Source organism: Nymphaea colorata, chromosome 7 (genome assembly GCF_008831285.2).
Source record: "Nymphaea colorata isolate Beijing-Zhang1983 chromosome 7, ASM883128v2, whole genome shotgun sequence".
NCBI lineage: Eukaryota > Viridiplantae > Streptophyta > Magnoliopsida > Nymphaeales > Nymphaeaceae > Nymphaea > Nymphaea colorata.
In genome coordinates, this window is record NC_045144.1 from 6,681,394 (window position 1) to 6,698,387 (window position 16,994).

Consider the following 16,994-nt stretch of genomic DNA (forward strand, 5'->3'; position numbering starts at 1 on the left):
TAGCACATGAAACATGGGATATTATTTCAGAAACAGCAAAAAGCCTCACATCATTTCCTTGAGGAAGAAATGGGAATCTACTCAACTGTAACACGGATTACAAATGGAAGTTGATAAATGATTTTGTTTCTAACATCTGGAGCATCTCATAATCTCTCATTCACTCCCATTCTTATCACTTAAAACACTCAGAGAGCAATCTACTTTTGTGGAAGGATCAGAATGGTAATCTAGGAAGCCATTGTTGTGGGTTGACAACTGTCAGTTGCACAGGCAAGAATGTCTCGGTAGTCCCTGTTGATCGTGAAAGAATCATAAACCTTACCATTGCTGCTTCTTTTGTACTCGAACAATAGGGATGAATGGCTAAATGCTGTTAGTTTTACAAATCCGAAGTCATAATCTCTAAACAGACTCCAACTTGTCTGAAGAGAGGTGAATTGAGCAAGGTCAGCACCACCACCACCAGCAACTACATGAATGGTTCCATTAAGTGGGCCTGTGTAATGAGACTTCTCCTGGCTCATGCATATGTTCTGCAAAAAGAAGAAAAATTAGACAAATTTCAAAGATGTACCCTCAGATAAGCTCCAAGGTACAAGGACATGCACTATTCTCACTTTCTTAAATGTTTCACAAACAACCAAGGTCAATTTTCACTAATTAATTTTCCTCAATGTGGGGATTTGCATGAAATGCAAGACCTATCACAATCCTTCTTGCCAACAAAACTGTGTAATAACCCGATCTAAATGGACTGCAGTGTCTAATATGGAGGGTTCCGACTCATCTCATAGCTGATTCCAGTATGCGCCCAAATAGGAAAAAGGAACGAGATACAAACAGTAGGAGGCTTAGGTGTACATGCCCAACTAGTCTTCTAGAAAATTGGACTATTCCCAAGCTACTTTTACAATTGGGAAGTTACAAGGGGAAGCAAGACCCAAATGAGAATGGTCAGAAGAGATCTCAGAACTTCTATTCAAAGTATATTTGTCAATAAACAACCCACATTCTTCACTCCAGAAAAATTTAATTATGCTCCTATCTAGATTACAGCAGAAAATAATTTTTTTCATTAATGAAATTAGATATGACAAAATCAGATGCCTGACTCATATGACGCTGTTGAACAGACATATAGTGGATCCTTTGTCAACCAACTTGGAATGTGCTTTCTCAACCAGATAAATGAAATGACTGTTAAGGTAAGAGTGATTTAATCAATAAGATGATTCTCAGTGTAGCCTAAAACAGAAATGCTCCCTCTACCATCAGAATCTTCTTGGAATGGATTTCCTGGAATATCTATCTAGATGACAATGTAAAAAATGCAGCATGGACAAGAAAATGTGTAAAGTTCTCTAAAGCGGTCCAATTGGGCCAACAAGATCTCCTAGGCATGAAAACAAAATGAAAGTGAAAATTTAACGATAGCCAATATAAATGTTAGTGAGATAAACCGGAGGATGCAGGTGCAATTAGAATCATGTTGTACCTCATAGACAGGACATGTCCTCTCGTAATTGTGTACATGGCCATAGAAAGCAAGGTCGACCTTATACTTTTGCCATAGACTTTGTAAGCTCTCTCTACCCATGGGCTCTGCAAAGGACCCTTCTTCAGCATACCATGTACCAGAGGAATAGCCCAAAACACGATGTGCCATGAAGATCAACCATGGTTGTTTCTGTCGATCGGCTGTTGCTAGGCAATGTTCAATAAATTTGTATTGCTCTGTTCCTGGCCTCCAATCTTGCTCTGTGTCAGCTATACAGAATCTAAACATGCCATAGTCAGTTGAATACCTGAAAAAACAATAGAATGTCAGTTGAACGGTTTGCTGCAACCACACCGAATTTTTTTTGAAACTTGCCGCAACTGCACCCACACTCACATCCCTCGCATACACACACATACGTGGAAGTAAAATTTACAAACGACTGTCAACAAATAGTCCATCCATTCACAAATTGTAAAAATTATGAATATATTTTTAGTAATTATTCGTCCACTAAAGTAGCATATTGGTGCATCAAACTGAAGCAAAACCCTCCATTGTTTACAATTCACAAGTATAAAATTTACAATTCACAAGTATAAAATTTACAATTCACAAGTATAAAGATATTTATAGCCAATAAAGTGAAATAGAAGACAAGTACTGTAGTAAAGAACATTTATGCCACTAAAGTTTCAATTATTAAGATACAAATTTATATCTACAGAATAAAAAGGCACTTAAAATGGCGTTAATAATAAAAAGTACACCCACTACGAGGAAAAAATTTAGACCTGGACAAAATTGACCAAACAATTGGCTGGTCAGATAGGTTAGTTACTGAAACTAGAAAAAACACACAAAACATAGACAGGCTGAAACAAGTTGGCTACATCTCAAAGAGGGAGAAATTTCTAAATTGTGACCCAAGCCAAAAAAATCAGCAAACGTCAGAAGCAAATAAATGGTAAAATGTTGCATGTACCAGAATTTCTCCCTGTTCTCAGCAGGAACATAAAACATGGTTTCAGCCAACACACCACACTCCCCGCCTGAATCCATGTTGGTGTAAAAAGAACCTGTTCCTGGCCAGTCGCGCTCATGGTTTCCACTGCAAGAAACAGAATCAGATATAATTAGCAAACATTAGTTTGACCTACATATTGTTTCTCTTTTTTCTGATGATGACTGTCGTTATATCAAATCATGAATGACAATAAACCTAGCTTCTGTCAATAAAAAAAAATTATTCAGCCTTTATTAAAGCACATGGATTTATTTAAAAAAGTACCACAGTGATAAAGCCACACTAACTATTTATACATACACACATAGATACATGTGTACAAATATAATACATACACACATGGATGCCTAAAAATTAGAAAATCTGTCACTAAAAAATAGTAATCACCAGGAGCGTTAGTGACAGATTGCTGTGCAGAATGGTTCATGATGCTTCAGCAATGGTTTATTATAATCCTCTGAAGGACAGCCTATATATATATATATATATATATATATATATATATATATATATATATATATATATATATATATATATATATATATATATATATATATATATATATATATATAGTTGCCTCCTACAACGAACTTAGCTTTTATCAATAAGCAAGTTTTATTCAGCTTTTACCAAATCACAAGGATTTATCTAAAAAATTGTACCAAAATGAGAAATTGCACTAAAATCACAAGGATGTATATATAATAATATATATATATATAATATATATAATATATATATATATATATATATATATATATATATATATATATATAATATATATATATATATATATATATATATATATAATATAATATATATATATATATATATATATATATATATAATATATATATATATATATATATATATATATATATCCAGTTCAGCTGGATTCCAAGTGATTTTTCTGATCTAACTTCACTGATGAGGACTTCGGACAACCCAAATTTATAGGGTTGAAAACTTGATACAAAAAAAAAAGGTTAAAATTTGATCGACCAATCAAATGTTATGAAGGTTTTAAAATCAACAATGTTAGATTCATCAAAAATTGGGCAGGTGACGAAACCCAATTTGTGCATCAAATATTGGCCTTTTTTCTTAAACCTATAGTGTTTGGGCCAACCAGGCTCATCCATGAAATCTGAACGGAAAAAAATGGTTGGATTCTTTCAGACAATCCAAAACAGTGATTGGCCAAATCCACAAAACTTACTATGTGTTTTGACAAGGCACCTCCGGCCACCTTGCAAAAAACATTTCTTGCCATAATTGTTGAGTTTTTTTGTTCAATAAACTGTACAGATATTGAGTAGAAAATTGGGAATTAGCATTTAGATCATGTAAATGTTATGCATCAATGGAATTTTACAACCTTAAAACGCCAATAGCTCTCAATGTACAAAAATTTAACTTTGAAGATCATATTTCTGCATCAATAAAACATTTTCAAAAACATTCCACATTATGACTCTGTCACTTTTATGCATGAGTGTGTGTGCCTGTGCATATGTAAGTGGTTACACCACAAATAATACCATGAAAAAGACAAACAAACAGTGCAAGACTGCAAGTACATTTATGGGCTTACCTAATGTTAAAGTTTAAGATTAATTTATAATAGCACTCCAAACTGATCGATGTGTGAAAGTTCAAAATACCAGTGAACAATTCCATATTAAAATACATCAATAAATTTAAGGGAGAATGAACCGTTTCTGAGGAAAACAAAAGTTAATCAAGATGCTAATAAGGTAGCAGACATTATCCATGAAGAAAAGCCAAACCAACCTTGCAATCATATATGGTACAGTGGAAGCAATTGGTTCAACCTGTGAAGTAAATTGATCCCACTGAGATATATATCCATTAGCATAACATATATCACCAATATGAAAGACTATATCTATATCATTCAAGTCCTTGATTAGCTGGTCTGTAGTATTCAGAGAACCAGGTTGGTAATTGTTATACTCATTGGAACCATCACGCTCTGCCTGCAAAACAGATTAAGATAAAGTCTTTAGACTTTAAAGAAAAAACAACATTTTAAAGTATCTGGCCATATTAAATTGATCTACCACCGCACCAACTAAGGTATCAGAGCACAATTTTTCTACTGAAAGCTTGAGTAATGAACACCAAACCTTTCCCATATCACCAAAAATCACAATGCGCTGCAAGGAGTTTTGTCCAGGATACGGAGATGCTCTAAAATGATAAACTTGACTCCAAACGTATGAACCATTAAATAATCTATGACCCACTCTGTAGCTATACCTGCATCAAGATTACAAAAAGTAGATTGCAAGTTTCAAAAACGTCTGTGTAATAAAATGGTAAGAGCAACATGTATCAGAGGATATTTTTAGGAAATGACATGGATCCAGTGGAGGATCCTTGGCTTATGGAAGTTTATGAAACTTCTACTTCAAGAAACAATCGGTTTAGGATAAAAGTTTAACATTGATTACATTGAATTAGGCCATAATTCTTTCAGAAAGCTAGTATGAATGAAGCCAGGGTCACGCCATCCCACCGTCCGTGCTGGCGAACCTGCAAAAGAAATTCAAGCAAGAAGTTTCTTAATCACATGAGCTGAGATGAGTTTAACTTTACACTCAAATATTAACATCTTGACGTTACTAAACTCAGATCTTATCATAAAAGAGAGAAAGAGAGTGAACATATATATATATATATATATATATATATATATATATATATATATATATATATGAACTGAAATCAGCCGGCTACCTCTGTGGCTGGATGGTTATTTTCCTATTTTGTGTCGCTAAAACCACTGCAAAAGATGCATTTGCGCAGTGGCCATGGTTTTTAGTGATAAAACACACATTTTGCAATAGTTTTTAAATATAAAATAAAATAAAATAAATAAGCATCCTGATCCAGTCATAGAGATAGCTGACTGATTAAAATTTTCCTATATATGAGGAATTGAAATCAGCTGGCTACCTCTATGGCCGGATGATTATTTTTCTATTTTATGTCGCTAAAAAGTAAAAACCATTGGAAAAGGTGGATTTACGATGAGGTGAGTTGCTTGACCATGGGTTTTAGTGACAAAACACACATTTTGCAATGGTTTTTACTTGTTAAAGATATAAAATAAAAAATAACCATCTGGCCATAGAGGTAGCTAATCGATTTCAATTTTCCTATATATGAGGAATTGAAATCAGTCGGCTACCTCTATGGCTGGATGGTTATTTTTTTATTTTGTGTCACTAAAAATCATTGAAAAAGGTGCATTTGCAATGGGGCCAGTTGCTTGGCTATGGTTTTTAGTGACAAAACACATCTTTGCAATGATTTTTAGAGATATAAAAATATCCATCCGGCCATAGAGGTAACCGACTGATTTCAATTTTTCTATACAGTGAAAGAAAAGACATACCACACATGCTGCTACGACTGAAAGTCAAAGTTCCAGCTGGAGATTGCATCCGAGCCCCTCCTTCTGGGCCCCACTCAACCAAAGGTACTGCTTCTATAATATCATAACCACTAGTCCAGGTAACTGCCATCTGAGCATTAAAGAATTCTGAATCAGAAAATGCATTTTTATATCAGGAACCAAAGTAAAAGAAGAATCCATATTTCCTTGGACACTTGACCAACCTTCACACAAGGTTGCATGCGTGCAAACCCTTTTTTTTGAGGTGGCAGATGCCACAGGCACTTGACTAAACTTCAAGCAAGACTCTTGTGTATGTGTGTGAAAAAGATAGACAAAAATATATGTATCCATATATATATATATATATACGCATGCACACACGGAGATATATATATCGCACACGTGAGAGTGAGAGTGAGAGAGAGAGGATTTCTTGGGAGAAGGAGAAGCTCAGGTGCTTTCTTTCATCCTCTCTGATATATGCCAAAGTGGATCTTCTTGACCAAATTGTATGTTAATGTGAAGATGTTATCTCTTGTGTGTGTGCAAGGATGTTTGTGCCCACATCTCAAATAAAATTTTACTTAGATAACAAAAGAAATATCACAATAAAGTAAAAACTACTTTTTCCATAAAATATGGATGAGAATTAACTGACAAACAGAGACTTGATGAATACTGTAGACAAAATACAGGATAATTAAAATTTCATGAAAATTGACCATCCCAAAAAAAACAGAGACTTACTTCATTCCAAGCCTTCCCTTGAGCTAGACGTGGATAGACAGGGGCTTTTGGATTTGCATATGTTACCGTATTCGAGACAGCAACCAGCTTCGGCTGTAGTTCAAAAATTAAAACCAGAATTATGTCTTCACTTAGTACTGAACATATTGAGATCAACAATGAAAAAAATCATTATTGTAGGTAATCAAAAGATACAAGCATGTCTGTGTTCCTTCTCTAAAAGAAAATAATAAGATTAGTAAATCACAAATCTGATGAAAGAAATTTTGTCATGCACACAAATCAAAAGCTCGACAGATCTGTATATCCAAAGGACCAAAATTAGAGGAAAAGAAAACATATGCAGCTTCACTAATAAGACAGTTCATCAGAACAACAAATAGATAAACATCCAAACAACTGTAAAAAATTAAGGCCATATAAAATATCAAAAGCTCACAAAAATTTTATTTAACGTGGTAGATCTTCTATAAGATGCTTCTACCACCAAAACGATTAGGTTATACAATGCTGACAGGACCAACAGCTGTAATTAACATTTGAAACTTAATCTCTGCTCTATTACAAATATTATTATATGCTTTCATAATATTCACATTTTCCCATGACCTTGAAATTGCCTGTAGTGTAGTAAAAACACAAACAGCATGTCATATTCTTATGTCCTTTCCCTTCTCATTTCTCACATGAATTGAACACTGCATTCAATAGAAATATTGCAAATAATTAATTTCTAGCATCATTTCAGGAGGTTTACAGTGCAGAATTCTACTTTAGCAGTGAAAATTGTTGCAGCAACCCTTGCCAAAAGGGATGAAAATTAGCATCTCGTGGCTAAATGTGTTGTTGACTGGTATGCACTGAAACTCACTGAATTGTCAGTATTTGTTGGTCAGTACAACTCAGTGCAAACTTTCTCTTCATTTAAATTGCATATTAATCGCGACTATGAAAAAGCCTTTTCCTCTTTAAAAAAAAAAGGGATCCTAAGATAGCTGGACAAAAAAACAGCAAAATTTCACTTTTTATATTCATTGAAAATGAGTTGAGATTTAAATACAGTTTCTTTCTTGATAGATTCCTTTACCAACATTAATTTGGCAGAGATTACACAAACAAGCACAAACGCATCTAGAAAACTATGAGGCCAACAAGAGGAACTTCATGTGCCCACTGCTGAGGAGGGTAGGAATATCATTTAATTATGCCCTCAAATCAGTAGCAGGTCATTTGCTTGAGTTTATAGACACCAATTTCTGAAATGATAGGAACAAAGGCAGAGAAATGATGTTGGCATAGAAATGATTTAGAAAGGACCATGTTGTGCTTAACTTGATGCTAGAAAATTTGATGTTACTGGCTATCTCCTCTAGCTTCATGCATAACAATTTGTTAAAATTAAAATACTGTGACATTCTTAAGATAAACAAACAAAAAGGTAACCCCTCCAACATAATATCAAAAAAAGCAACATGGAGATCATTCAGCTTGCTTAATCAAACCTTTTTCCTGGAACGAACCAACCACAAAGAAAAATAAAACCTCACAATGCTTAAGGGTGAGAAATATACAAGGGGAAATCTCAAAAGAAAAGGAACTCCTGAATAGGCCCATCTTGTTTTGGTACCTTAAGTTGTAGCAGTGATAGAACAAGAAAAAATGCTGGTGCAATAAAGGTAATGCCTCCCACAGAATGTCATAAAAAGAAACCAAATTGGAGGCCCATCACTGAGGGAGACTGACAGGCTTACTGAATCTAAACCTTTTTCCTAGAATAAATCAAACCACTAGGAGAGAGAAAAAATAACCTTTTAGTTTCATTGTTCAAGGGTCAGAAATATGTCGGAAAATCTAGAAAGCAAGGAATTGATAAACATGTCCATCTTCCATATATTACTATGCGCTGCAGCAATGATGGACTTAAGAAAAAGTGCTGGCAGCATAAAAGAAATAGGAAAACATGTCTGTTTGTAAAAACATATATTCCTGCCTTGCAGGTGCCTGCCAATTAATTCTGCACCTTTCCTGAAAACAATAATAAAAAAATGTTTGAAATATTCATGCACTTTCCAACTAAAAGCAGCAGAATTAATTGACCAAACTAAAGAGAGAAAAAATAAAATAAAAAAAAAGTTATGATGTACAGACTCCATTTTCATTCTGTTACAGAGCGTAGCAATTAATAGATGATACAAGAATGAACCGAAAGAACTATGTCACCTGAATGCGGGGTGCGGGTGTGGGTGCCGGTGCGGCACATCTCAAAAAAATTAGGTGCGGCGGTGCGGTGAAGATATTTTATTAATATTAATATTATTATTATTATTATTATTAATTTTTCGTAGAAATTGAATAACACAATTAAAATTATACATTTTTATGATAGTGAGAAAAAATAAAAAAAGAAATGTTTGAAAAAAAGGCAAACAGATCGTTTTATGAAAGCCACCATTCTTTAGTCTTGTATCGTTTTTTTTGAAAGAGAAAAGAGAACATATAATATATCTATAGATGTATTAAATTAGATGCAACGGCCGACGGGGATTTGATTTTGTGGATTTTTAATCTGGTTTCATCCCGAAATCAGATCCAAATCCAAACCATACACGCAGATGAACTTGGTTTGGATTTGGTTTCGACTCGGAACTTGATCCAACTCCCCTGGGTGCGGCTTGGGTGCAAGCCTCATCATCGGGTGCGGATTGGGTGCGCACCTGGAGCGCACCCGCACCCGAACCCGCACCCGCAACGCGTCGATGCGGGTGCGAGCTCCTGGGAAACGCACCCAAGTGACATTGCGAAAGAATGCTCCTGCGATCACCGTAAGCATAATGTGCACAAATACATTAAATCTTCTTTTCTCGTAACTAGTTATGACTAGATGAATTAAATAGTTCATAAATAATGATAAAACAAATTTACTTGTGTAGAAACACAGTACTTCTAAAGAAGCAGACTTTTCAGAGCAGTTTGTTAACCTTCATATAAAATGGAGAGTAGTAAGTGTTTCTGAAGAATACATGAGTGTCAAACTAGACAAAAGCAAGAAGAAAAGGCAACACATTCATGATTCATTAGAAATTATAATAAACTAAAAAACACCAACATACATTTGAGATTCCGCCTGAGAACAGAGCAAAGGAAAAGTCAGCCCTCTGATTGATCAACTGAAGCTTCAAAATCCCATTTCCTGTACTTGTGTAACTTGGGTTTGAATAATTTGCATATTGGTACTACAAAATAAATTCCCCATCAAATGTGAAAAATGACAACTTGTACTGCAAGAAAGCAACAAATATGTATAGCAAGATGCCAGTGCAAGGTAGCCTCTATCAAACCTTAATAGGTGCAGTACACAACAGTGGAGGCTTATCTTTCGTATTTTCAGGCTCACAAGTTGTTGCACTGACAAACAAAAATGACAGAGACTTTTGTCATGTCAGAATATCAATAAAATTTATCATCACTTTGATTCAACTATTTAAGGAAAAAAAACTACATTGTTTAAGATATCCATTCTCGGATCTAAACTTTCCATATTAAGCACAGCCAGCCAGTAACTTAGGATATAGATAATAAGGAGAATACAAACATATACCTAAAGTTCGAAGGAGAAAACACTCCTATCCAATCATCACTGGATGGGTTAGGTTGACTAAACTTCAAAGTCACCCATCCACTGTTTTCGCCCTGAAGGAATAAATGAAAATCCACAAATAAGCACAGATCAAACAAAACCAAAACCACCATCACCTGAAGTTGGGACAACAAGCAACTCAACAAATCTGAAGCAAGAAGCAGGTCTCTAGGGAGCTCTAATGCATGAAAAACTATGAATTCAGGAAGCTAGTAAGAAGAGTGTGGAAGAGAACAAGAACTTAAAAAAAAGGTTGCCTTTAACTAAATCCACACATTTGGGCATTTTATTTAAAACATACTTTCAATCCATAGGTCTTGCAAACAGAACTTTAACTTCCAAAACAAACTAAAACATAAAAATATCAATCTCAAATTTAAATGAGATCTTGATTTATGTTGCAAGATTATCATAAACTTGAAAGCATGTGAACCACAATTTTTCGTGCTTCTGTAACAGGAATCCTGGGAAGCAAGCATCCAAGTTTTTAAAACTGGAATATTTTGTTTTCTCTATTAAGCATTTTTGTGGCTTTGTGATTTAACTGGAAGAGATCACCAGCAAAATTTAGAGTACAATCTGGTTAACAAGACAGTAATTCCTTGATGTTACCTTAAACTGATTAACTCGGTGGCAGTCCCGTCAGAACCCAATCACATATGTTACCTGATCCAGGGAAGGTAATCCATACGTAGCTTCAAGCACTAGAACTATATCTTGGCCTTTGTAGACTCAAATTCTTATTGTCTGCTTGCTAGCAGATTCATGAAGAATTCATAACTTCATACTTGATGAAGATTTTTATTAAATCTTTGCCTCTTTGTATTAGGCATACCTCCTGCTTCCTTGATTCAGGTTCTGTTACTCTGCTTGGTCTAACCAGCCAAGGCACCATAGACACCTTTATGATATATTTTACCAACTACAAAAAGAACGTCTTCCAGTCATAAGTAAACAACTACTACGGAATCTATTAACCAAGAGCTGTTAGATGACTCTGGAATGTAGACCCATCTCCTGTTACCACTTACATCAAGCCTTAGAACATGATACAGTCATAGGATAAAGAAAGAGTCCCCAGAAACATCAGTTTTCTGATTTACTTGTTCGACAAAAAAGTTATCCAATTTAGAAGACTTGAATCAGTAACTTTAAATGAGAAGGATTAAATTTAGCAGGGTGAGCTAAGCCTGAGAATTGGAAAATTTTCCTCAATATGCATCCATAATGTGTTCCCTCTAGCTGGCAAATTTCATCAAGACCGCATGAATTACCTTCAAGCCAAGAACAAGAGGAAAGGCTTTAATATAGGCAGACTCGTGCAGAGCAAGAGTCGTCCTATGAATGGCAATATTAGAGAGAGGCTGTTCCCCTGGCACTCTTGCCTGGCAAAAACTTACAAACTCCGCAAAACTCAGCAACCAAATCAAACGCCAAATCTTCTCCATAATGGTTTGAGGATCTACAATAGGACCAAGAAACAACAACCGTATCAGAGACGCAATTTGAAAAGAACAGAAAAGAAGCACTACAAAGCTAATGCCCAAAAGCCGTAACATCAGAAACCAAGCAATTGCAGACAACCCCAACTTCAATACGCACACTTTCAACTTCTCCTCAAATTGCACGTATTTCAAGCACAAAACACCGAAAAATTATGAAGCAGCGGCATGCAAACCAACTCCGAAACAAAACATTGAACTTTGTATTTGTCAGAACTTTTCAGACCAAACAAACTTTACGCTAATATTCTCAGCTTCCACGACCATTTCTTATCTTGCAGACATGAAACGCACAGAGAAGAGAGCTGAAGGAAAAAGAAAAACTACCCATCAACCAAAAACTGAGTCTAGAAAAAAACCACTGCACTCGATAGCGATACTTTTCAATACCCGCTTTTCGTTTTCTTTTCCTTGAAAGAATTATCCAATACCCACATGGAAAAACCATGGAATGAATGACAGACGCACCATAAGACAGTGGAAAAGAACCGAGAAAATCGATGGGATTCCTACTCTGTCTCTAGTGGATGCTCTGGAGCTGCAAGTAGAGAGAGTTGAACTCGAGGATTTAGCTACAAGGACTCCTCTTTATAGAGTAAGTCTATGATTGACATTGCCGACGTTTCGAACGACCTCCAATAGATATTAGATAGTCAAAATCATGGAGACGGGTTGGCGTTTGGGCTTCAAAATTGCAGCTTAACAGTTTTGTCCTCGGGAATATTCGCCTCGCCGAGATGTTTTGGCAGTTGAAGCGGCCGGACCCAGAGACTCGGATTATTCGGACTTCACGAATCGATTGTTGAAGCGCGCAACCGCCGAAACAGATTAAATGTCCCGAGCCCGATACGGAAGATAAAGGTTTACTACTAAATATTTTTATAAATTTTAATTTAGCCTCTGTTAAAATTTCCAAAAAAAATCATTAGCCCCCAAGAAAATGTGTTTTTTCAGGAAAAAAAAAAAGGCAGCACCTCTTCTGCATTAAAATGCTGTTTATGCTCAAAGGTCGATTATTATTATAGATCATTTTTTTTATCGTGGGAGGTTCTGATCACTATCATGTTCTAATATGTTAGTTCTTTGAATTATAAATGATAGTAAATTTGATACCCGAGTTAAAGTATGCACACACGATATGTTCAAACTTTGAAACAAGCCAAAAGCTTAGAAGCATAGGGATGTGACTTTGAGAGTTTATTAAAAAAAATTATCAGACATTAATATATAAATAATCTATCTCTCTTCTTGGTCCAAACTAATCTGTATTTTTGTAATATAGTACTGACTTGCTAGCATTAAGCTCCGAGCTACACTGGAAACTCAGAAAACAATGGCCGCATAATGAACCACTGGAAAAACGAATATGGAAGACACGACCGAGTCGTTATGTCCGAACCGGATCTAATTCACCCAACACATATCCTGTACGATATTCCTGGGGCAATCGGATCGGACGCAGGCATTTAGTAACCGGACCTTAACCTCCTGTTTGATGCAGACTTTATATGGTATGGCTGTTTTTTTTCTTTAATTTTCCAGTTCTTCTCTTCATTGTTTCCATATTGCAACCACGAATGAATATGGCATGTTGTATTGTTCCTAATTTGGATGAGGATCCAAATCAGATGTTTAAAAGTCGGGTCCTTGAATTTGATATGATACTCGAACTCGTGCAGTGGCCAACAGAAAATCTAACCGGCCGGTCTTGAACATTAACAAAGCCTTGAATCCGATATGCGTTCCGACTCAAATGGCTCTGTGACGATATGCTCCGATAATTCCGATCCGATTTGACCACTTTCCATTTGTGCAGATTTGGTGTACAATAGGATCCATATCCGATATCCGATAGATTTTTTGTATAACGGTCCGGAATCGATGCGATGTGGCTAACTTTTTAATGACAAATTGTGAATTTTTTAACCGTCACACACACACACAGAGACGCACATAATATATATATATATATATATATATATATATATTCGATGCTGCCATGTAATGGATGGTTAAAATATACAAATTCATCGATAAAAAAACCATAAATTATCACTAAAGACATCATACACTGTCGCTGCACTACAATCTTTAGCTACCACTGATTTAGTAACAGTTTTTCAGTAATAAATTTTTAAAAAAATTTCTCCCTCAAAGAGAGACGCAACATAAAATGAAAAAAAAAAAACAGCCGGTGGAGGGCACACATAGTGTTCTGTAACTCTACCGCTTCTTCCTTACAAGAACAGGGTTTTAAAAGCAATAATGGCTCGCTCTACTGTTTCCTAGAGAGAGAGAGAGAGTTTCCTTGAATCTTCACTACAGCCGAAACTCTCTGCCATATCAGGCTAACTCGTACTTGAGAGAGGTTTCAGCGTTTTCTTGAATCATCTTCACCAAAGCCAAAACCCTGCCGTATAGGCCTAACTCTTCGTATGGTCCAAATCGTCAAGGAACCGAAGTCTTCGCTCAATTGCTTGAAGTTAACCCCTTCACATGGTGGCGTCAATGCGTCCGATTCAGATGGGCCCATGATCAGAAAAACCAGTTAAATAGTGACTCCATTAATCTGATGAGCCAAACATGAGTTGATTCTTCTGAATGAGGACAGAAAGGCGATAAACTTGATGTGCATTCATGATGGGCACAATGTTTTCACATTTGCAAAGACCAATGCTGGCGATGGAAATTTACAACCAAAGAGTCATGATGATTAAATCTAGAGGAATCAGGAAACAGAAGATGCCTTCGATGTCTATCTATCTCCCCGTGGGCAGTTTTCGCTTCTTACTCAGAAGGGTAAAAACATTGTATTTGCAGAGAGATGGAATGAAAGACAGAAGAAGAGAGAGAGAGAAATCACAGTTTCTGACCTTAATGGAGACTCGGCCGCGGACAGTGTAGCAGAGGAAGAAGCATTTCAATTCACTGCAAAGGAAACCCATCCAAAGTTCGTCTCTGAATGCAAATCTGCCTCTTGTAAGGTTGTAATATATCATTTTTTCTTCCCTAGACGCTGAAGCATTTGGATCGAAGTTAAATAAGATGAGCAAAGATGTTCCAAATCTTAAAAATGATTGCCAACTTTGTTCCTGATGCTAAAGCTCCCACCTTCAAGGCCGAAGCAAATATCGGTAAGGATTCCATTCGTTACTAGCGCTAAAAAACATGGGAAATTATTCTCTCTTTACTTTTACCAACAAAAATACCCCATGAAATGCCCAAACACATAAAAATTTTAAATTTTTTCAGTTATGAAAACATAAATTGTAGTCGGCCAACTAACGATCCATTGCAAGCCCTTTTCAGGTGAGCGAGAGGGTTATTCCACTGTCCAAACGAAAACTAAAACCACCTTCAGTCCCTTTGCCCATTGGATTCAAAGTTGTGTCATATTAGACGGCGAGATCTATGTTTCAACTTGCACATACTTCAACTTGCACGTATTACCCACTCTATTATAGGAGCATAGCCATATCTAAAACTTACATGACCCACCATTGGGTGAGTAGCCAAGTTTTTCAAATAAAGATTTTCAAATTAAGACAGAGAGAGAGAGAGAGTTAACTATATCATTTTCGATCCCTAGCAGGAATTTTTGAAGTTTATAATTTAACTTCTTAGCACGACTATGGGAGTCAATGAAAGGGATGGCCATACTTTTCCTCAATGTTTTCTGCAGCTAGTCGTCCCCTTGTCTGCTTCTCATTCTTCCTAATTGCTGGCTCTTTCTTGCTTCTTATTTCTGAAGAGGAATGACAAAACCTCAAGGAGATTTTCTCTGCGATCACTTAATTTGTTCTTCACATTGATGAGCAAACTAAGAAGGCATTCAGTAACAAGAACACTCATGAATGTATTCTAAAAACTGGGACATATTCGCAATTCGATAACTTTTAGGGTGTGGTTGGATGCATGCCCAAAAAGGGGTTTTGCCTCTAAAACTCTTTTTGTTTTTTTTTGTTTTAATCTGTTTGGGTGACATGAAAACAGTGTTTTTAGAAAAAAAGAGGTTTTCTGAAAACGCTGTCTTCATAACTACCACCATTTTCACCCAAAACTAATTTTTGCCTGCCCACCCAAACATAAAAACGATGTTTTTCAAAACTCATTCAGAAAATCATTTTTACAAAACCAGGTTTTCTGAAAAATCATTTTTCCAACGAGTCGTCCAAACGCTACCTTAGTAACATAAATGGGAACTTCTTGTTAGTTTTGATGATTTAAAAATAAAGAAAGGAACTTTTTTTTTTATTTGATCAAACCAAACACAATTAGATAGAAATAAAGGGGACATTTGGATGATACATCAAAACCAGGTAAAACCAATTGGGAACTTCTTGTTAGTTTTGATGATTTAAAAATAAAGAAAGGAACTTTTTTTTATTTGATCAAACCAAACACAATTAGATAGAAATAAAGGGGACATTTGGATGATACATCAAAACCAGGTAAAACCAAGTTTTTACAGTGTTTGGATGCTATCAAAACTGGGTTTGAGGAACACCCAGTTTTGCAAAAGCCTGGTTTTATAAAAGGAAATGAAAAACTTGATGCCTTTAGTTTATTCATTTAAAACCAGGTTTTGGGTGTCACCTAAACAAACAAATTAAATTTTTAAAACTCATTAAAACCAAGTTTTCACAAAAATGGGTTAGGTGATGGTACCATCCAAATGTTCTCTAAACTTTTCAATTGCTATGCAAAGAATTATATAATTAAAGAAAGAAACAAAATGTACCACTCTTTTGCCATTTTTTTAAGAAAACTAAGGATATAGTAGCTGAAGTTCATCAAGTTAAACGAGAATTTCATTAAGATCCAAATTTCTGCTATAACAAAGAAAATTAGAGGAAGTATTGGCTTTACATAAGTTAGTATACTTAGGATTAGGATTCAGATTCAGACATGACTTTTTTTTGTTCTTATTTGAATCCGAAATCAAATCCGAATATGTCAATACCCGAAAAAGCAGATAAAGTTGAGAGTATATTCCATTTGAATCCAATCCGGTGACATCCCTACTTGGAGTTTTTGTGCCCCTAGTTATTTTACTTGTAATTGCGTTAGCCAATGAGAAATTGCAGCGAAGAAGACAAGACATCGACTGCAGCCAAGTAATTACTCATCTTTCTCAAGCATAACCAGTCTTT

General features: G+C 35.6%; 1 protein-coding gene across 4 annotated transcripts; it reads right to left on the reverse strand.

Moving 5' to 3' along the window:
* On the reverse strand, positions 1-12,512 carry LOC116257586 (probable inactive purple acid phosphatase 1). Of its 4 annotated transcripts, none has more exons than XM_031634486.2 (13): positions 12,355-12,512; positions 11,614-11,801; positions 10,301-10,392; positions 10,041-10,107; positions 9,813-9,935; positions 6,703-6,795; positions 5,953-6,082; positions 5,006-5,087; positions 4,679-4,811; positions 4,323-4,528; positions 2,487-2,612; positions 1,499-1,808; positions 1-536 (listed from the first exon to the last, which is right to left on the reverse strand). In XM_031634486.2, the coding sequence occupies exons 2-13, from the start codon at positions 11,785-11,787 to the stop codon at positions 231-233; spliced, it is 1,842 nt and encodes a 613-aa protein (XP_031490346.1). In that variant the 5' UTR covers positions 11,788-11,801; positions 12,355-12,512; the 3' UTR covers positions 1-230. The 4 variants fall into 4 exon arrangements, with proteins under 4 accessions (XP_031490346.1, XP_031490347.1, XP_031490345.1 ...); XM_031634487.2 differs by having other exon boundaries at positions 12,310-12,451; XM_031634485.2 differs by lacking the exon at positions 12,355-12,512 and adding an exon at positions 12,169-12,187.
* Positions 12,513-16,994: the final 4,482 nt, after the last annotated feature.

Coding starts and splice junctions, on each gene's coding strand:
- LOC116257586 (XM_031634485.2), bottom strand. Junction 10,108..10,300: donor TTTTCTCCTTCGAACTTTAG/GTATATGTTTGT, acceptor TTTGTTTGTCAG/TGCAACAACTTGTGAGCCTG. Junction 2,613..4,322: donor GTACCATATATGATTGCAAG/GTTGGTTTGGCT, acceptor TGTTTCTTGCAG/TGGAAACCATGAGCGCGACT.